This window comes from Oreochromis niloticus, linkage group LG1, assembly GCF_001858045.2.
Source record: "Oreochromis niloticus isolate F11D_XX linkage group LG1, O_niloticus_UMD_NMBU, whole genome shotgun sequence".
Classification (NCBI taxonomy): domain Eukaryota; kingdom Metazoa; phylum Chordata; class Actinopteri; order Cichliformes; family Cichlidae; genus Oreochromis; species Oreochromis niloticus.
In genome coordinates this window covers 24,128,099-24,150,104 of record NC_031965.2, presented here as the reverse complement: position 1 = coordinate 24,150,104, position 22,006 = coordinate 24,128,099, and the positions used below count along the sequence as shown (strand labels likewise).

Genomic DNA, 22,006 nt, shown 5'->3' with positions numbered 1-22,006 from the left:
ATTGTTTCAGGAGAAAACTGCTCAATTATCAGACACGAGAACCTGGAATCAGACGAAAAAAGAGTTTTCTGTCAGTTAATCTGTTTCATTTAATCTCCAAACATGAATATGTTCGGATGAAACTGAAATTTGAACCTGAACACAATAAACTGCACCTACTGAAGAAGATTGTGTGCTGTGATTGAAAGCTCCAAATCACAACAACAGTTGCCCCAATGGGCTTTATATTGTAAGGTAAACACCCTTCATACAGAGAAACCCAACAATCATATTAGCCCTTATGAGTAAGTGCTTTGGTGACACTGGGAAGGAAGAACTCCCTTTTCTAACAAGAAGATGCCTCCGGCAGAACCAGGGTCTGTGAGGGGAAGCCACCTGCTGCGACCGGTTGGGAGTGAGGACAGGAGGACCGGACAAAAGACACAGTGTGAAAGAGTAAATAAGATGAATAATGGCTAATGATTAAATGCAGAGTGGTGTATAAACACAGTGATAAAACGTTAATAAGAAGAAAGCCCCCAGCAGCCTAGATCTACTGCAGCGTCACTAAAGGGGAGGATTCAGGGTCACCTGATCCAGTCCTAACTATATGCTTAAAATCTATATTTTTGATTATATTATAAATTATGAATAAATTATCTATTATATTTTAAATTAAAAATCAACAGCTGACATCTGGAGAAACTCATAGGAGGTATAAACGGGAGGGTATACGTCAAAAGGAGGAAAAACATCGACGGCAGAAAAGTGTCTCCTGAATTAAAACCTGGAGCTTGTTCCACACATTCTTAAATCCGAAACGCGACTGAGCACAATTCTGATTTTTCGAAAAATTTCAAATGATTATGATTGCTAAATTACCTCAACCGCAAAGACGTGTTAATTTTCAAATGAGGTTCTTTTGGTAAAAATCTTGTTCAGCGGGCTTTGGTGTTGACGACCTGCTGTGTTTTCTGGGTCTGGCCTGCCATCCTGTGGACATCAAGAGGTACAACAGACATTATCCGCACAATTAGGTATTCATGCATTAATTACGGCAACCATTAAGAAAGACAATGTACGTGTTAATGGACTACTGTCACGTGATTATTATCGTTTTTAATATCAACCCCACATGTAAGAGCGCAAAGAAGACCTCCCATCATTTTTTTTTTTTTTTAACCAGCTCCACATAGAAATCTATCTGATTCTTAACGAGTTACCGCCAGCAGAGGTCGTCCTGCCCTCTCGTTTCCATTTATACTTCCTCACTACAATTAACAGTGAGGTTAATTCGCCCAGTTTGGCCAGGAAGGTGGCACACTTCAAAATCATCCAGCCTCAATCAATCAGCGGTAGGCTGGCCTTTCTTTCGTGACTGAATGTTGCCTGTGCGCAAGTAAATGCCTGCCATCCACCTGGACCAGGTCTGGATGTGGCACTTCACCGCCAACAGCTAAATGTCAAACCTTTGGCAAAGTGCGCGCGCCGCCCTGCGCCACACGGTGATGATGGGTGGACCGAGCGGAGAGGGGCGATAGGGCACATTTCTTAATTTCCCTTCAGCGCCGCTTCCCCCACCATCCAGACCTGGACACGCGACGAGACCGCGGGACGGCCCTGTTTCCCGTTCACACAGCGATCCAATGTATTATTCACGAGCGAAACTTCAGCAACTTGTCCACTGGATATGGCTCCCGGTTTGAGGAGTGGGCGGACAGGTCACCCCAGAGTGGCGGGAACCGGCGGGGCAGACCCCGGTGGGTGCTCGCCGCAGCGGACGGATGCAGGAGGAGAGGGGAGGTGTTTGAGGACCAGGTTGCGAGTCGGAGCAGCGGGGATGCTTGCAAACTGTCTGCTGTCTGTAGCAGTGCTTTTACTTCTTGTCCGGTGCTCTTTGGCCGCAGAGGGTAAGCACGCGCCGTCGCGCTATCTGCTCCAACATGCCGTGGCAGAGTGTGATTTTTATGCGTTCACATTTTTCACATCTAGGCTGTGACATCTGCTGTGGAAGAATGAGAACATGCTGAATGGAAAATGGATCTTTTGTTTAACACGGGCAGCGTTTTGTAATCCGCTGCTGGGTGCGTGATTCACGGGCTGTGTGGATGCAGCTGTGGTCTGCTCAACAGCTTTCTAAATCATTTTTAGGAAAGGAAATGAAAACTTCTATCCTTTAGCCATGAATCCAAATCTCTACAGTGTGATACGCTGTTGGGCTTCTGCAATGAATGAGATTAGGGAGTATTTTCAAAAGACCCTGGACAAGGTCTCTTATAATCGGCACTGCCACGAGATGATATTTTAGGGATGCTGTTGATTCTGGTCTACTCGGGGTTTGCTCATATGTGATGTAACGCTCACCTGAGCCTGAAGCCTTTGTCTCACTGATCAGATTGCACTGCACAGAGCTCAGAGCTCAGTTTCTCCTCAGGATGAGCAATCTCATCCTTAACGTTGTCTCCCAATTCAACTTCACTTCCCGATTGTTCCTTTGATGGCATTTTATTTGTGTTGCATTTCAATGACAGAGGCTATTAAACCCCATTATTACAGTTAGTAACGAGCTTCAATGAGTTATTCTGGGAATGCAGTGCAGTGCGGTCACAGGACAGTGTTTCAGAGCATCTGGGTCAGCACTAATGACACACATACTGCTGCCCACTGTAGGTCTGTTTGTCTCCTCTGGCATGTGAGGCAGCTGGGGTAAGGTTGGCCGACTTAGCTGCCCTTCAGCCATCACCGTTTGCAGGGAAAAGTGCTTGAAACAAAAGAACAAGACCGTCAGTTTCTTCATGTGCACTGCCTCGGCTGCACAGGTGTCTTTGAAATTGTGTGTCCACGAGTGAAAACAGAACAGACACAAGGTGTTCTTTGTAGGACCTAAAGTGAGAGTGGCTCCTTCAGCCCTTTCCAGTCTGCATACTGTGATGTAGTGGTGGCTGTAGTCTCACCTCTGCTGATGCACTGCTACAGTAGCAGTCTCCTCCTCCTCCATCCCACCACCTTCTCCTTTTCACAGTCAGCACATCCATTCTTAAACACATGAACACAGCAGCAGCACCTGAGTTGTACAGACAGAAGTGCATTTTCTACAGTAAATAAGTGATTTTTTTCGCATTTATCTGTGCGCTGTCTTTTAGGCAGCATCAGTGGAAGCTGCACTCTTTCCTCCAAAACATGATTCCACCTTTTCTCACATTTGATTCAGTCGATGAGAGTATGTACACCACATAAAGTTTAATTGACAGATTGTTGTATTTAAGTGTCCAACAAAGGACATAAAACATTCCTTTTATGAGCTAATAGCAAAAAAAAAAGAAAGACAGAAAGAAGGAAAGCAATAAAATACAAATAAAAATGCATAATACTATTACATAATGGATATAAAGTACAAAATAATTACACAGAAACTTGAACACTGCAGTCTTCTATAAATTAATTCATGCAACATTGACTGGGGTCCATTATGTTTTCTCCAATTATCCTTGAGATGTAATGGGAAACGATGGGAATACTGATGCCATTTTTCTTTTTCTTTATCCTCTGTGTATCAAGAACAAACCTAGTGGCAAACTAAACTAACAGAGGCACGTCAGACGTTTATAAAATCAGACCTCAGTGTCCAATGAATTCTCTTTTTACCTTAAAAAGGTACGTGAAAGAAGTTTGGAACCTTCAGGACTCCTGAAATTGGATATCTGGTGGTTAGTGGTTATTGCTTAACAGCAGGTTACACAGGGGTTCACACAAGGGTGTGGGGTTCCCCTGTTCTCATGCTCCCTATGCCTATGCTGAAGAGGTTCTGGTGGACTTTCTGATTATATAAAGGAGAGGGGGGGGGGGAGGAAAAACAAAGCCTTCTACAGAGACGAGAGGACGACCGTCTCAGCAGCACTCCAAAAATCAGGCTTTTATGGTAGAGTGGATAAACTGAAGCCACTCTTGAGTAAACATCACCGATGGCCTGCCTGGAGTTTGGGTAGAAGAAAAAGATTTTCTGGTCTTATCAGGAAAACAAAAAAGCCATCAAACTGCAAAGACTTAGAGGTGGCAATTCACAGATGCTTTTCATCCTATCTGACAAACCTTGATAGGAGTGGGTTATGCCTGGGAGATCTGGATAAACTGGCTAAATCCAGTTACCCATAAAGCTCTGTCAAAGTGGCTTTTGCAAAGCTCAGAATTAAGGAATTGTGCATGTTTTTTACTGAAACATTTCAGTTTTTCATCAGCACACTTTCACCTTATCATTATGGATAAATGTTTGACCTCAGGTATAGAAATTGTCCTCATTATACTGTGCAAGAAACAGCACCGAGCAGCTCATTTTTTAATTTATTTTTTTGCTTAGGATTGCATTTCCCTAAACTAATACCCAATATATATTCTGGTTTAGTGCTATATTTGTGTATACCTTTCTAAGGATTACTAAATAAAAAACACACTTAGTTTTCTGAACTCACTGCTGAACCAGAACAACATGTGGTTTCTATGGTAACACCAATTTTTGACTAACAATGACATTTCCCCTTCAGACCGCTCACCAGTCAGTGTCAATGTGGGATGCTGCGTCAGCGTGTGTGTCTCAAGTAATTTTCCAAGCAAAGATGAAGCTTTTTCCTCATGTTAGATTGTTGTTGAATTAATTCACAGAATCTCGCGCTGGCTTTATTGCTTTCTTATTAACAGTTGCTGAAATTATGCCCGAGGACGTGCAGAAGAGCGAGCTAAGCAAAGGCTTCTGTATTCCTTCCACAATCAACTGACTACTTCTGACGTAAGCTCTGTTTACTCCTGCAAGCACAGCCCGCCCGTTCGCTTATGAGTGCTGACAGCTTGGTTTTGACGCGGGGTTAACCTCATAGACCTCTGAGTATGAGAAGCCATCCCTGAGCTGTTGCCAGTCATCACTTTGTGCTTAGGAATTCATTGAAAGCAGGCATGAAAGTAAGATTGAAAGCCATTTCCTATTTGCAAAACATTCTGGGGGTTTTTTACTCATAAAATGAATGGTAATGTGAATTGAGTGGCTCGTGACACTATCTGTGTGCCTGCGTTTTATAAGTCTTTCTAGCTGTGCAGTTTTCTTTTTTGTGTGCATTTTCTGTTTTCTTGCATCTCGATTAGTCTTTTTGGAGCTGTCAGGATGGTCAGTGTGAGACTAACTTCTACAGCTTCTTTTTTTTTTTTTAAACACCACTCCCTGTTGATTTGGTACACTGTCTACATGGGCTGTGGGTTTTGAGGAGTATATTCAGTTGAGGTTCTAGGCCTATTAACGTCTTGTTAATGATCATGATTGGCTACAACTGGTAGTTTCTCTTTGTCAGCATAAAAAGGATTGACGAATACTCTGAACAATGGCAAAGGCCAAGGAACTCAGTGAACATCTAAGAAGGTCTCTTGAAGCCATTTCTACTACAGGTTACAAGATCATTAGTTTAAATGATGGTATGTAAGTACTTTGTCAACACTTTGCCAAGGACTGGAAGAAGACCCAAACTGTCACCCTCAAATAAGAGCAAGTTGGTTAGGATGTTCATGAGCAATCAATGAACCACCAAGGCTCAAGTCTGCCATAAACTGGAAACTGCTGAAACACCGGTGTCACTGTCCACAGTTTTACATAATCAAGGACTAAGAGGGTGGCGACCAAGAAAGAAGCCACTGATCCAAAAACCCAAATAGTTGATTCTGTTCATCTGGACATTGTGTTTTCACTGGGAGAAACGTTTCGTCACCCATCCAAGTGACTTCTTCAGTCTCAGCTGACTGCAGGTTTCCCCAACCTTATAAGCAGTACGTATGCATAATGACTGAAACTAGCACCACTGACTAACAATGGGCTGTGAAGTCAGTTTCATGATCATTAATAAGCAAATTGTCAGGACCATCGATCAATGAGTACCATTCACATGTACTGAATAGAGGTATATGTTTGGAGGAGTAAAGGTGAAGCTTTGCAAAATAAGAACACTCTAGCAGCTTTTAATCACTGTGGTGATAGCGTCGTGCTTGGGTGCAGTTTTGCCACCAGTGGTGTTGGTACATTGCACAAAATGGAAATGGATGAGGGCTACCTCGAAATTCTTAAACTTCAAATTGTGTCCAAAGCTTGGACACAATTTGGATGTTCCATCAGGACAATAATCCCAAACACATGAAAATGAAGTTTGGAATGGATAAATCAGAGTAACATCAAGCTTCTGGAATGGCCTTTCCAAAGCCACAACCTCAACCCTATTGAAGATTTGCTGGATCTGTGTCAGGAAACCAACCTGTTTAAATGAACTTTAACAATTCTACCAAGAAGAGTGATGAAACATCCAGCCAGAATTATGCCAGAGGTTTGTTGATGGCTAACGAAAGCATTTGGTTGAGTTGCAACATGCAAAGGGACATGTGACCAATTATTAGTGGGGTTGTATATATTTGATCCTGTATATATAATTTTGAGAGAAAATCCAACATAAATTCAAACTTTTGCACCCAATTCTTTTTTTAGTATTTCGTCATGAAAGATGTATGCTAAAAAATCATAATGTCTTTGTGACCAGTTATTAAACTAAAAACTCAATTTATTAAAGCAAAAATGCTATAAAACACACACACAAGAAAAAATTTCATTCTCCATCTGCCGTTTTTTGCAGGCTATGCAGATGTTTTACTGGGAGACAGTGGCACTTTAAAATTATAGGAATGAAATAAATGAAAATGCTGAAAGGATATTGTGAAGTTATCAAAATATATTAATGCTGGCAATCACTCTGAGAACAAAGAACATTTATTGTTATTTATCTCTGCTATAATTCACTCTCTTTCAGACTCTTTCTATCTAATCTTAAAGGGGCATGCCTTTATTTCCCTCCTCTGCCATGCAGGCAGCATTTCTACAACACATAGATGTATTCTGGGAAGGGCAGACTAGCTTCTAATTAGTATCATAGACTATCTGCCTCGCATTGCCCCATGTATAGTTCTGTAAAATCAGGAAGTATTGTTTGTGTAGAGAGCTTTCTGCATGTTTGTCTCCAGTATCTATCTGTACCTATGTGCTTTCTTCCTTTTCCCTCCTGTGTCCTTCTCTATTTTGGCTCTTTGGTTTAGCTTGATGGCAGATGAATGCTTGGCTCTGCTGCTGCTTAAGAAAGGACAGCGTGCCGTCTGATTTATTGGGACACGCTGTATAATACACCACACTGCTCTGCACAAGGCCACTGTTGAGCACACACTGCATAACACTGGACTGCCTTACAAGATGGCCTGATCCTTGAGGAAATGTCAGGAAAGATCAACCTATCTGACGTAATTGTATGAATAGAATCTGTCTGTTTGAATTTAGTGATTATCATATTAGAGGAACTGAAGTTCAAGTGAATTAAATTCAGAGGTTTATGTTAGTGTTTACAGGTACTGCATTCTCGCATAGCTGCTACAGTTATCATGCAGTGGCCGAAGGTGGGCCCAGCTACACAGGTTGTCACCAGACTTCATGTAATAATATAACTGATGAGGATGATGCGTTATTTATCTAAGCCTAGCAAATCAAGAATGGCTAGTAGAATGTGGAAAAGTGACCTAATGAGCTAAAGTACATTCATTCACAATGTCTGGTTTGCCACATGCCTTTAAAACTTATTTAACGTTACATTTAAAGTGGATAGGGCTTTATTAGCTATTTTAGATTAGCATTTCTTGCGTTTGTCACATGCTTGCATTTTAAAGACGTAAAGGATTTAAGATCTTTTGGCTCAAACAAACTAAGTTGGGAACAGACCAAGATTTTGATATATGGGTGTATAAATAGTCGATATAGTTAGAGATGGAGTGATTGAAATCTTTGGTGATGTGTTCAGTGTTTGCATTTACTGATAAATTGTCAATCACATTTAGCTTTTGTGAGATATTGTGAATGGATGGGTCAAAACGCCAAAAACGCTTCCTACTTTCAGATTTGTTGAGAAAATTGCATTATTGCTCACGGAATGATGACCTCAGCGATCAATTTAAAGTCTTTGTCGCTAATTTCAGCAGGTTTTTAATACAATATGATATTTATGCAGGGTATTCCTTAGGATATGGCTACCTTTCCGAAAAAGAAGTCACTCCCATGTCAGTGTGCAGTGTCCTCAGTTTCTGAGCCAGGTAGACCCCTCGGATGTTGACGAGGAAAATTTCTTAACTCATTGCATAAACCATTTATAGTACTCAGCCCTCTCACAGTGTCATGAAAAACGTGCCGCACATGCAAGTTGCAAAAATCAGGAGGCACACGACTTGCCGTAACAACACTAAAGTGTGGCGCGTGCCAGTAGCTGTGTCTTTCATTGGCGTCATCGTTGCCAAAGACAACAATGGCTAGCATGAAGTAGGCATAATACCGTAATTGCAGTTTTTGACCACTAGGGCAAAGAAAAACTTCACAAGCCACCACACAGTGTTGATGCTACCATATCCAACATTCTGCATACTTACGCAAATCAAAATTGGAACTTAAAATGAAATCACTGAAACTGGCTTTCACTAAACAGTTTTTGTGTTTAGCACACCAGTGAGTTGTTGGTTATTGATAAAAAGCTATGTATGATAAAGTTTGTGTAATTTTGATGTAACAAAGAGAGGTTTACATAGTTTAGTGCTTGTTGTTGTTTTGAGTTTATAATTTTGAAAAAGTGTGTGCCAACAACAGTTATTACCAATTACATTGTTGTTCCGTGACCCTGTTTTAGACCAAGAATTCTCACATTCCAACCTATCAAAGGGTTTTCACATTGCCGTGTAAGTCTGAGTATGCTATTCTTTTGTGCGCTTTAATTGGATTATATAGAAATTGGGGCTAGGCTTGGATAATTAATCATCTGTCAGTTTCCAAGAGAACTGGATCATCGTAACATGAGTAGAAGAGCAAACAAATTCTGATTTTAAAATGTAAAAAGGTAGCTGTAGTCTTTTGATTTTTCCCATTAAAAGAGGTTTCTTTTAATCTTATTTTTTAATCTTACAGTTTCCAACCATATAGTGATATACATATCCTCTTATTATTCATAAAAATAGTATTACTTTATCTGTATTAGTTATCAGTTCTTCACACTTCTTATAATCTAGAGTGCAGACCGATTAGAGTCCCCAGGCTGAGGCAGATTAAGGTCGTTTTTGACTCTGGAAAATCACAGTGCCATTGACAGTGTACCATGAATGTTTAGACTCAATTATCATTTACTCTGTTTTTCTTTCTAGCTTCAGTAAAGCAGGCTGAATGTGGAGGCAGCCTACTTTATGTGAAGATGACAGAATCAGTGAAGCATCAAGAGTAAGCTCAGTTCGTGGAGAGCATTAAAGGAGAAATTTTACATTCTAGAAGTCTATCTTTTTAATCAGTAATCCAGTTGTCTTGTGACCTTAAAAACGTGCTCTGACAGGATACAGAGGTGGTTTTAGTGTTCACACTTGACTCATTTGCAGGTGATTTGAAACATTTGCACAAACTGAACTAGAGGCATTCAGTGCTGAAATGTAAGTGATCTGAAGTACAGCGTCGTGTAAAGTATAAAACATGCCATGCATTTTAAACATGTGATGAAATCTACTCACTTGCATGCACATTCATAAATCTTTACTGTAAAATTTGTTAGATTTATCTCCATACCTTCATGCTTTTAACCATGTCACCCACAAAGTCTAAAAATGAAACACGTTGTTCCCCATAGGCTCATTCATTACTGGAATAATCTGAGTGTGTAACTGTCTGAAATAGAAAAGACATTTACACACATTTCTGTTCATCTGTGGAAAAGTTATTCAAGTTCCAGACTTTGTTTCTCTTCATTTTTCATAGATAGCCTTCTCAGGCTTCAGATACTGGTTCATTTGTGCTTGTGTGATTTTTCTAATGTACATCTTAGCACTTTATAACACCCAAAAATGAAACCTTATGATAAATTTTAACATTATGAAGTCATTGTAGTAGTTGCTGATTTAGTTTTTTCTTAATATCAACTGTATTCCATCTTTTTTTGTCTAATTTTAGGTAGAACTATAGTAAAACAAAAGGCCCCATATATTGCACAGGAGAACTTGAACTCAGTAATTAAATAACATTAGTGAATGTCTCAGTTTTTCATCCACCGTCCAAAGAAGCAAACCGAATTACCCATTTAACCGCATGGTGCAGTATGAATGAAATACAGTTAAAAGTGCAACTGTGCTTCTACCTCAGTGTTTCTTTATTTCCTGTGAAACTGCAGCATGTTGTATGATTAACAAAGGCAAAAAAAAAATGTCTCTGCAGGATTAGATTATAATACACACACTACATCTCAGTAATGTTATTGTCAGCAAACTGGCCAATCCTTGACAGTTGATGTTATTAGACAAGTTGTGGATAATAAACATTGTAGTAGAGACGGGGGAGTGTCTGCTATCACATTAAAATATTCACAGAATATCCAATTCAAGAAGAAAGTCTGTAAGCAAAGAAGACAAATAAGTGGAGCTTGGCGTTGATATAAAGAGACGGACACTCTTTGGATTGAGATTCAAACTGATGGAAGAGGGCTGCATTGTTCTGTAACTGAGAAGAGCTTTAAAATTTAAATCATGTATCAAAAATCAGGGCAGTTTGCCTCATTTGTCTTTTCATTTTTATAAAATGAATCAAGACTGATTGCAAAGTGGTGCAGCAAATAGTGGGAATAAATAGGAAAAGATAATATGACAGAGCGATAAGAAAAAATCACCCCACAGTCTAATCTTTACACGCTAACACTTTGAATCATATGACATCAAAATGCACATCAGAAAAATGTCCCCATTTTGATACAGATGTGTCCTATTTCTCATTCTGTAGAAACATCCGTCCTCTTAATAGTATCTGTCTGCCCAACATTAGAGTCTCGAAAATACCTTCAGCATTACAGTTCATGTCAGTGCATGCGCTGTGTAATGTTGGTTAAAAAGATGAAGATTATTAGGATTTGACCTTTCACAGTTCTAATAACATCATCTGTCTACATGTGGTCTACATGCGGTCCACTAGAATAATCTCAATCTTTCCTAATTAAGGAAAACCTTTGAATGATATAGTTAATCTATGGCCCAGATTCATTGAACAATTCTACTTGGGTCAAGTATTGATGGTTATCTGCTATCTAATGGCAGCTGTACTACATATACATATATATACGTGTTGTTCTTAAGGGAAAACTCCCACTTAAATACCTGGGACTCTCCACCATTTGTTTTTTAGAACTGAAGAAGTTTCTCAAATGAGAGCTGAAACTTCTACGGGAAACTTAAAAAGGTCTAGTCACTTTGTTTCCAAGCTCCTTAGATTACCATGACCTGCATGACTGAGTACCTACACAGGCATTATCTGTTCTGTTTCCCCTTTTTCAGTCTCTGTCAGATCTTCATTCAAACAAACCTTCTTTGTCTTGCCTAAATTTTTAATTTACTGACAGTTCAAAAAACAGCCTGTAAAAAGAGTTTATGTCCATAAATTCTATATGCAGTATCTTTTAGATATGAGCATGTCTTATAAGTCCTCTCTGTTCGCATAATTATTCTCGCAATTAACTAGCTTAATTAGATGTTTGTGTTTTTACTGAGCTGAAACAGTCTTACTTAATTACTTCTTAATCATTTGACTACATGTAAGTTTTTTACTTTTTTTTAAAGATGATTTTTAATACAATCTGCAGTATGCAATTTCAGCTGCATTGCAACATGCAACAACAGAGTAAAATAGCGTGCAGTAGACCTAACAGCATATCCTTTTCATAACCAGTTCCTGCGGAAGTGACATAAATAAAACCATTTCCAGAGTGGACACTGAAAACAAAAAAAGGATATTGTTTAATAATGTGTATGTTTAAGAGGCGGGGGTTGCTCCAGTGATAACAGTTTATGCACCCAGCCGGATGTTCACCATTATGATCCTATTATAAATATCTGCAGAATTAGCATGCTCACTGGCTTGTCAGTATTTGTATTTCAGAAGGAACTTAGATAGCCACCATTGCAGTAGCAGCTGCAATGTGACAACCAGTGGCCTTGCGGTGAATTCAGGCTGTAATGGAGGTTTTTGCTTGAGAGCACATCCATCATTCTGCCTGTTGAAGTCAGTGGTGATCCCTTTGTTTGCTTCGACTGTGTGGCATGTCAAGGTTGAGCGTCTACTCGCTGTGATGTGAAGATGAACAGTGTCAGTGTTGTAGCGCAAACATGCATTGGTTGACCCGGAGTTCAGCTGTGGTAAACTGCATGACAGACCAATATCTTTTTTATTATCACTTGCATTCTCTAGTTCATGCTTCAACAGATCATTTTGCGTTTTTTTTCCTTATTAAAAGGCAGCATATGGCCATATGATACTGCTACATTGAGGTGAATTGCCCTGCAGTGCATAACCAAGCCTTTTCCCATTTTGCTACTTGCAGACATTGACAAAACACAGTTAGTAGTTATATTATTTCTGACAGGGCTACTTTAGTCAAAACAGGGCTGTTATTGCATCTGCATATTGCTGTTCTGGGACCTTCCAGCACTTACAACAGGAGAGCAGCAGCAACGCAGGACCTCAGCATAGATCAGAGCACTAATCAGAAATAGTATGAATATTGTAAAGAGGAGCTGGGATGAAAGTGAGGTTGCAAAGCGGCTTGTAGAGGCAAAAGCATCTGTACAAGCATCTTAAATAGCGTCCTCCATATCAGGCTTTCCAATAGAATGTGTAGAAGGCTATGAGATGAAATGTGATAAAACTGTCCAAAAAAGGAAAGCAACATGATGGAAAATAATATATAATTCAACATAATTCAAGTGTTTAGGTTATATTTTAGATGTTGATGCAATTAAATTAAAATCATATCATCACTTTTATAAGGTGTTTTAAGCACATAAAGGCTACAAATGCCTCATTGTAACTCATTCAAAAGTGATTGCTAAGCATCATGATGACATCACAGTTTCTGATATATATAAGAAACTTCGGAGGCATAAGATGCGCCTGTGATTTTGGCCACACAAATCCTGATCATGCAGAAGGGATTTGTGGCAAACAGAGATTTCATGTACTCTAGTGTGAATAAAAAATTCTTCAAAAGTTCAGTGTAAAAATGAGATCTTAATCTAGACTCAACATCTCTTGCATATTCAGATCACATGAAGAAATGTTTTTTATACACTTGTCTGTGAAGGTTCTCAGTCATCCAGGTCATCGTTGTCTCAGCAGCTTGGAAAGAAGCTCCTTACACTTTTATACACTTATTTGCATTTCCTACTCATGTGCATTTGTCTCTGTAACAAGACGACTGGCTCACATGTTCCTCGGTTCAGCTTTGGTTGCCTCTGTGGTAGCAGAAGCAAGATGACCGCCATATTTGCTATTAACAAATTCTTCTTTAGATTTTTATTAAGTATTTTAATAAAGTGCCTCGTCTCTGGAAATACACATTGTCCATTAATAACAGTTGGAAACTTTAATTTCCAAATCCCATAGAATCCCTCCTCAAAACAGAATAAACATGAGCTAGTGACTTTGGGGACTGTTGCTGCAGTAACCCCAGATTATAGAGCATTGTGATTGCATTACATAGATTTGACATTCTTGTGCTTGACTCCAGTGTGGATTTAGAGGGAATCCCAAAGGCTTAACAGGCTTATCCTACCTTGTTATCCCTCATTGTCCTCTTCCCTCCATCATCCACATGCTACAGCTAACCTCTGCAGCCCTGTGGTCAAGAAATGGGATCAGAGTCCACACATCTGCTCTTATAGGTCTTATAGATCACTGATTTGGAAATCGAAAAGATCCATAAGACAGTTCTGGTGTTGTTGCTTTGGGGATATATTATCAGTTCTAGTGTTGTCTACCTTTCTTTAAATTGTTGTTTTCCTTGGCAAATACTCAGTAAATCCAAACCTGACCCAATTATATGAAACAGCATAAATATTTTGGTCTTTGGTTGAGTGGCTTCACCATCCCATGTGTATGGTCAAGTACAAATCTGTGCAGTGTCTTTGTTATGTCACTTAAGAGCCTTGTAAATATTCAGCTTTTGCTTTTGTGTTTATGTTAATACGCTTGAGAGCAAGTTGGTTTGACATGGAAAGCATGAATTATGGCTTCGACAGAATCAGAGTCACCATTACTGCAATTAATTACATTGATGTTAAAACTTCAGAGGCAAGACGGCTTGTCTGACAATTTACCGTGAATGAAGTTGTTTAGGTTAATGAGTATTTATACTATAAACAAATGAGACCTTTTAGAGGTTAATTGTGTTCTTTGGGGATTAGATTTATGCATTAGTCAACTGAAAAACCAGAGAGAAAAGATTTTTGCTTTTAGCACACATGGAGGAAATGCTTAGAAGAGGTTGATGTTTATTCATATACTATTACTTTTTTTCTTTTTAAATATCTGCTTATCCTTTTTCATGCCTTGCAAAACACAATTACTTGCAAAGGCATGCCAAGGGAGGACAGCAGGTTTCAGCATTTAGCAAGATTTGAGATAAATGAACAGAATTCACTGAAAAAATGTAATGAATTTTCCTAAATTGTAACTCCAGGTAATTAAATCATAGAAGCGGAACTGATTTGACTGTAATCTAGACATGTTCAGAAAGTCGGGCCTTTTTGCTACTGGAACAATGAGATACTGTTGTGCTGGTGTTTAGTGCAGGGTATGTAAGATACAGCAGGTAAATTCACTGCTCTGTCACTTTGCAGGACGAGCTTTGACTTCCTCTGAAGACTCTCTGAGGACCCAATTAGATAGTGAGTGCAGAAACTTGTGATCTCCTCTACAGCGATACCAGAATAGAGTAGTAGAGGGTGACACAGGTGACCAAGCTGAACTTTACCTGCTGTGATGTGACGGTCTTTTAAATAGCAGACTGCAGGCTTCAGCTATACTTACAGAGGTCATTCTGCAAGCAGATGCTGATTCTGATATATTTTGTAGATCTATGTGGGGCCTTTTTTGTATTGTTAGCAGGGATGAGGTGAATAGTACATTTATTTAAATATAGTTTTGAATGGGGATGATTAAATCTATTTAATGATATCAACCTTGTAGGCAGCTATTGGCCTGCTGTCAAATAGGATTACATTTAGTTGCTGTTGTTTATCTGTTGTGTGCTGTTGTTAAAAAGCAAATATAATAAAGCTAAAAGGCTTCAAAAATTATTTTTCATTAAGATCTCTTTGTTTCCCCACTCAAAAAAAGGGGGGGGGGGGGGGGTGATAACAACAAAGCAATCAAACAAGAAAATCTTGATTAAATCGATACATTTACTTGTGTTTAAACAGAAGATAAAACTCGGATTAGTTGCCCACATGTTAAATTGTCTATATAAAGAACCAAAATAAATATGAACATAATAATGAACAGATTGTGCAAGTATATAGTATGAAGGGAAAGCTGACTAGTGACTTCACTCCAGTTTAGCAAAAGAGGCCCATGATTTTCTATTTCTATGCTTTTGTTAAGCTTTTAATCTCACACTGTGGGCCATCTAAGGTTGCTTAGAATGGATGGCTGAATGAATGGATGTTCGAAATTAAGTGGTACAACTGCATACCTTAGAAGGAACCTTCATCTTCACTCATATGCAGTCAGCTGCTGTGTCACTATCTGATGACAGCCTGCCATGCCAAATGGCTCCTGTAATCCCAGGCCCTTCATAGCCCCCAGCATGCAGCTAAACTCCCACATTTGTACCCTAGCTTGCTCTGAAATGTATGTTCCCAGGAGATGAACTCTTCAGTTTGATACAATTCCTTCTTCTTAAAAAACAAAACAAACAAAAACTCTGCTTACTGTTATGTTTTTGGTTACTGATAAATCAGTGAAGTCACATTTTTGCAAATAAGACAAGCACACCAACACTAGCTCAGTTACTTTTTACTTTTGGGAAACGAGTCAACTCAAGGTCATGATGACTATAGTTTTTGCAGCCTATACATACTCAAAAATTTGCCATAATATAAAAAAAACATAATGCAATGTAAAAGTAGCAACAAAAACAAGAAAAAAACTAACTAAAATGTAGCCATTCACTACGAACTAGCAGTGGTACAGATGACTGATGTGACTTTATGCCTACTTTTAAAGATCAGATTGTCTGCCTTTTGTTCTCGCAAAACATAAATGGTTTTAAAATGACTATTTCCAAAAAATAAAATTCAATCTGTAATTTCTTTTTTTTCTGAAAGCATTTTTTCTTATTTGCATGTAGAGCTTGGTAGAGTTTGGGTTGAAAGGAGCTTTCTGTTGGCTTGTCTTTTTTTTTTCAGATAACATGAAAAACACAGTTGAAGGTGTAGAAGTGCTGGTGTGTACATTCAATGCTTAATCATTTTAATAGACCACCACCCAATGTAAGGTATTGGTAATGTGAGTGAAAGAGAACACTGTAGGAGTAAGAGAAAATATTCAGTAAGTGGCAGATGTGCAGCTGACAAAATACAGTAAATGGGTGATGCTATCGTATCAATATTGACTAAAATCTCTGAGGAATGTTTCAAGCACTTTTTTGAATCTATGTCACAAAGAATTAAAGCATTTCTGGAGGCAACAGGCATCTAACCTTGTCTTAGATAGGTGTAATTAATGAATTGAAGTGTTTGTACACTGTAATCTGTACAGTAATCAATTCTAAAAGGAAGATGAACAAGATTTGGAGACCGTGAGGAGGACAAACTCCCTTTTTAACAGGAAGAGACCTCACGCAGAAGCAGGGCAGCCACCTGCAACAGCTGGGTGGAAGTTGAGGGAGGAAGAGTCTAGTGGAGGAGTCCAATGCACCATGGGACATCACACAGTGAAATACAGTAATCTAGCCTAGAAGTATCAAATATCTTGAGTAGTTTTTTGTGACAGGATGCTCCTAAATTTTACAGTAGAAGGAAATTGTGTGTTAAAAGAAATATTTAGGTCAAACATTTGTCCTTTCCACTAGTAATGAAGGCATAGGTAAATCTATCAAGAGTAATGTGCTGCGCTTTTTCACGTATTTGCTGAAGCAGCACCTTGATTTCCGAATTTACGTATGGAGCCATAGAAATCAGTTAATTTTGGATTCAGTTACTCTGTTTTTTTGCCAGAGGGTCTGAGCAAGCAGATATATGATCTCTCGTGCGAGAGTGGAGAGAATGTGTCCCCTGTCACCTTCCAAAAGCTTGCGAAAAGCCATGAATTATTGCACTCTGGTGTGTTGTACTAAGCCAGTGCTGGCCGAGACAAACATGGAGACACTCAATAGGAACATTATCCCAATACGCCATATAGTGATGCAGATACTGGGAGGAATTAATTAGTGTTGGGCTAATTAAAGAGTACAATGTAACAGCACTGTTTTAGTCTCTTATAATACCCCAAAGTGAATGTGACCGCTTCTTAAATCGTTTTTTCTTTTACATTTTCCAAATCGATCTTGTGCACCTTTTCGTATCTTCAAAAATCAGGATAACTCATAACGATCAGATTTTTCTAATCTCACAGCATCTAATGTCAAACCTAAATGGGGTGGGTTAAGCTCAGACACGGGGACAAGGACAGCCTTTGTAAGCAGTAATATGAGCGGACAGACTGCAACAACATAAGCCATGACTACAGTGTTCTGAGCTACATCAGGACAGAAGTCAGTGTGTTGACATGTCAGGCTGAAAAAGCTGAAGAGCCTCAGCGTCAGTGGAAAGGCTGACTTTCATCTGGAGGGACAGAGAGAGGAAGTGAAGAGAAGGAGAAGAGAGAAAGAAGAAATAGAAAAAAAATAGGTGGCTAGAGAGAGCTCAGCTTCTCCTGAGTCAGGGTATTGTCAGGAGATAGGTTTTCTCCTCTGAGGGCTTAAAAAAAAACTCTTCATCAGTGGAAAAAAAGGGACAGTGATTGGGCCAGAAGATTTTTCTAAACAAACAGGATTTATGCAAAAGCATTAAAAAAAGTACAAAAAGCACTATAGGTGGATGGATGCACTAAGTGAACATTACTATTGCACTTAAAAATAGATTCCTTTCAATTGTGGTTGTGGTGTCAGTCAGGTGGTGACCTCTTTGGTTGCTAAACAAAGCAGTAGAATACATTTTTAAAAATAATTAATGGTCTCCATTATGGAGTTTAAATCATACCTAACACTTGACTGTAACTTATTTAGTAAACTGTGGTCACATTTAGTGTAAAATGGACGGCTACCTGATGAATGACAAATTGCTACCAAATGATCATGCAGTGGCAGTCACACATATGATGCCTAGTTTCTACAAAGCGAGATGCTCAAATTGAGACTTCACAGCAAGATTCTGCAACCCAGTGAGTGACAGTGGCTATATCTGTTTTTTATCTGTGGTATGTGGCAAAAAGGCTACAAAATCAGCATGTTGGGTGTCAGCTGGAGGAAGCGGACACAGCACTGTTGGTGCAAATACGGGTACAAATCTGGGTGTCTGTAGCTCAGGAAGTAGGGCAGGTCATCTGCTAATGGCAAGGTTGGTGGTTTGATCTCTGAGTGCTCCAGTCTTTGGGCTGAGATACTGAATGACTAGTCGCTCTTCGATGGGTTCATCAGGGCATGAATGTGTGTGAATGTTACAAATTTATAGAAGCTTGTTTCTGCCACTAAAAGACTTTTTTTTCTTAACCATCGGTATTTTAAAATGTGGTTATCTAAAAATGTCAACGTAATTCAGTGTTAAAGGTTTTTTTTTTGTTGACTTTAAGTTATTTTTTCAGCAATTTGAATTAGTAAGTGTCAAACCCTAACCCTAATTAAATTCGTAAGTCAAAATCTTGAGACAATAACCTGAAATTTCAACATAATAATCCAAAACCTAGACTTGTCAAACATTTTTCTCAGCACTGGAAATAAGCTCCTATGCAAATGCGTGTCTAATTAATATATAATATGATAACAATTTTTTGTATTAATGAGTATCCAAGTATCAATTTTTCTGACCAACCTTTCTCATGCATTGGGCCTATCCTGAACTATTTTTTAAATGACCAAACCAACAAAGAGTAAAAAAGAACCAAAAGCAAACGATAAAGTCTTTGTTCGAGTTCATGACTGACTGAACGAACATCTCTTTTAGTACATTGTACGCATCTCTGCATGGCTGCAGAGTTCAGTGTCCACTGGGTTCTGTTCCAGACAGATGAGGCATGTATCATCCCGCTGCGCTGTTTGCACCCCATGAAAATAAAAAAAAGAGCTGGGTGTGTGACATTCTCCCTCGCATCCACACTGCCACCACAGCAGTGCTTGGCATCACTGCCAAATGCTCCTTCTACTCCTCTTCCAGCCCTGCACAAGCATGATACCTCCACAGAGAGAAACACAGCGACAGTATGTGAAATAAATCTGTTCACATACATTTTTTATAATTTAAAAAACAACAACACCTCAGAGCAGTTCTATATGCTGTTTCCTACCATAGACAGCCAAAAACGTAAGAGGCACTTCCTCGGCAGGAGTTGGCCAGGCTTTTCAAATTGGTTTCTATGCTCCCAGGCCTCCATCTAGTTCACTATTGAATTACACTCACTTGTTTACCATTTTCTACACATAAGAGAACAAAAACAGCTCAAAGCAAAAGGGGAAGCAATGTATAATATGAGTGCAGCACCAGGAGCCCAGTAGTGTCATGTCCATGTCTGCTAGCTCAAAGATCGTGTTGGCTGAAGAGAGGGAAAAAAAATCAGTGTGGAAATGAGGTCTGTGGTTTCAACGTGCTGCTTGACAAAGGTTTAACAGATAAGTCAGGAATGTGCAGCTGTCTTTTGACTAATAGTTAAAAATGTTATTTATCACACATGTCTGTAGTTTTGACTTCTTGCAGAAGGCTATAATGTTGTTGCTAAACCATGATTAGTTAATGTTTTTAGAAACTGACTCTATACTGCCTAATAATTCATTTGCACAAATCATATACTGTATATTTCACCATATTCCAGCTCTTTGTTTAAAGTACGTGATACTGAACTAAATAAGTGAACACAACACAGTGTTTTTTATGGCTGCAGCATTCACATGGTATCATCGCAGGTGTGTGGTGTATATTCTTATACACATTTCCAAAACGTGTACTTGGTGTCTTTCAGATTGAAATCCTAAATAACAAGTTGTTGCAAAATGTAATTAATGGTTGATGTCTTTTACACATTCACATTCCATCTTTTTTTTATCTTAACTGGATCATTTTTAGTCTTTCAATTGCAACAACGTTAAAATCATAACCTGTTTTGTTGATACAGTGTTTTACTTAAGTAACCTAAACAATCAAACACCCGCTTTTCATTTATAACCCATTTGAATTGTTCTAGTTTTGGTCGAGATGCAAATTTTCATTTTGTTATACTGATTGACTGATATTTTCTGTTTTTGAGACAGATGTGTGATGGTGTGAACAGTCTGTAGACTTAAAGGCAGTTACAGTTTTTCTTCCAAATGACCTAAAATGTAATAATTTTCTTCTTCTCCCACTGCCATATTCACTTTCACAGCCCATCCTTTTTTATTATACTTTCACATTTCCTCTCTGCTTTTATCTGCAAGTATTGTCCTCTGTGGTCCATTGTTAAAAATCCTTCCATATGCTCAGCTCCATCGGAGCAGGTGGCAAACCACAGGTGGACTTTACACCTTCACTTGGACTGGCATCCATGAACCAAAAGAAGTTGGCTTGCTAACTGTGGGATTGGGGATGGGGGGTAGAGGATGGGATGGAAGAATGGAAGTGTCACGGCGAGTGAGATGAGCCGTGTGGAGATAATCAAGTAGGATCCAAATGCAGGCACTTTGTAAAGGTGAGAAGGTGGTTTATTGAAATACACGGCACAGGGAAAAAATGGCAAACGGAGACAAACTTAAACTATACTGGAAACAACTAAACTACGGAGCAGGAACCAGAACATGAACATGAAAGACGGCGAGCAGAGGCAGATGATGGTAGACAGCAGGGATAACACACAGAAGGAGCAGGGTGGATACACAGACGGACCAGCAACTACAACGACAGAAGACGCGACTTAAATACACACAGAGAAACACAGGGAGATTACACACAGGTGGGGGACACAGCTGGGAGTAATCAACAAGATGAGACAGAGGTAAAACTGAACACATGAGACGCAGACCTTCACAATAAAACAGGAAACAAGAACACTACACTACACAGACACAGAACTAAACCCACACAAAACATGAGAACACAAACCCTGTGAACAAAACCCCAAACCAGAACCACAGTAATATAATCTATCGTAAATAATCAAAACACCAGAGAACCCCAAAACACTCCATAATGCAAAAATAAACCCAAAACATAATAAACTCAGAATGCTGGGTCGAACCGACCCAGAACCGTGACAGTAAGGTAGTATCTCTGACCTTTTAGCAGCCCTGAGGAAGGACAGATATCCTTTATTTTGTTAAACTCTTTTGTGAATAGATGAGAGCAATTACCTTATTTCCACTCTTTCTTTTGTATCGCTGGATTTTAAGAATGGATTAAAAATTGCTGTATAGCAGTTTCACTAATCACATTTTACCACGTTACAGATTTATTGGAGAAAAGGAATTAAGTGGGATCACAAATACAGCATGAGGGGGCTGTGTTTAAGGAACTAATACTGGCAGATAATAAAATTCTATGATTTACTCCTCTGAAAACAAATTATAAAAAGCATTATGCCAATTCTCTGGGATATTGGTGACATTTAAGGCTACATTCAGAGTTATAAACCTGGAACTTTTGCTAAATGCACGGGTATTAAATTCTATTACAGTTCTCATTTAATATTCTGTATTTCTACTGATAGAAAAAAAGTGTTTTCAGTCCCAGCTGTGTTAGTACACACTGCCTTAGGCTAATCGTGATGTGTTGTACAAAAAAAATGAAATAGACTCAAAGGTTTCACAGAATGTGCTGGACACTTAACATACATTCATTCTATGCTCAAGTATGTATTTATTAAAAGAAATGAAATTGAAAAACAGATCTGGCAAAATAACATATACAC

The 22,006-nt window shown here is 39.0% G+C and overlaps 1 protein-coding gene across 3 annotated transcripts in view; it reads left to right on the top strand.

The window, feature by feature from the left end:
- The first annotated feature begins 1,251 nt into the window (after positions 1 to 1,251).
- Positions 1,252 to 22,006, top strand: part of kiaa1549lb (KIAA1549-like b) — a 56,045-nt gene continuing 35,290 nt past the window's right edge. For 2 of the 3 annotated variants that reach the window (XM_005467147.4, XM_005467146.4), the window contains exon 1: positions 1,253 to 1,889. In XM_005467147.4, the coding sequence (XP_005467204.1) occupies positions 1,670 to 1,889 (220 nt within the window). In that variant the 5' untranslated portion in view covers positions 1,253 to 1,669. Of the gene's footprint in view, positions 1,890 to 22,006 lie in introns of all 3 variants that reach the window. The other variant, XM_005467148.4, reaches the window with a different exon arrangement.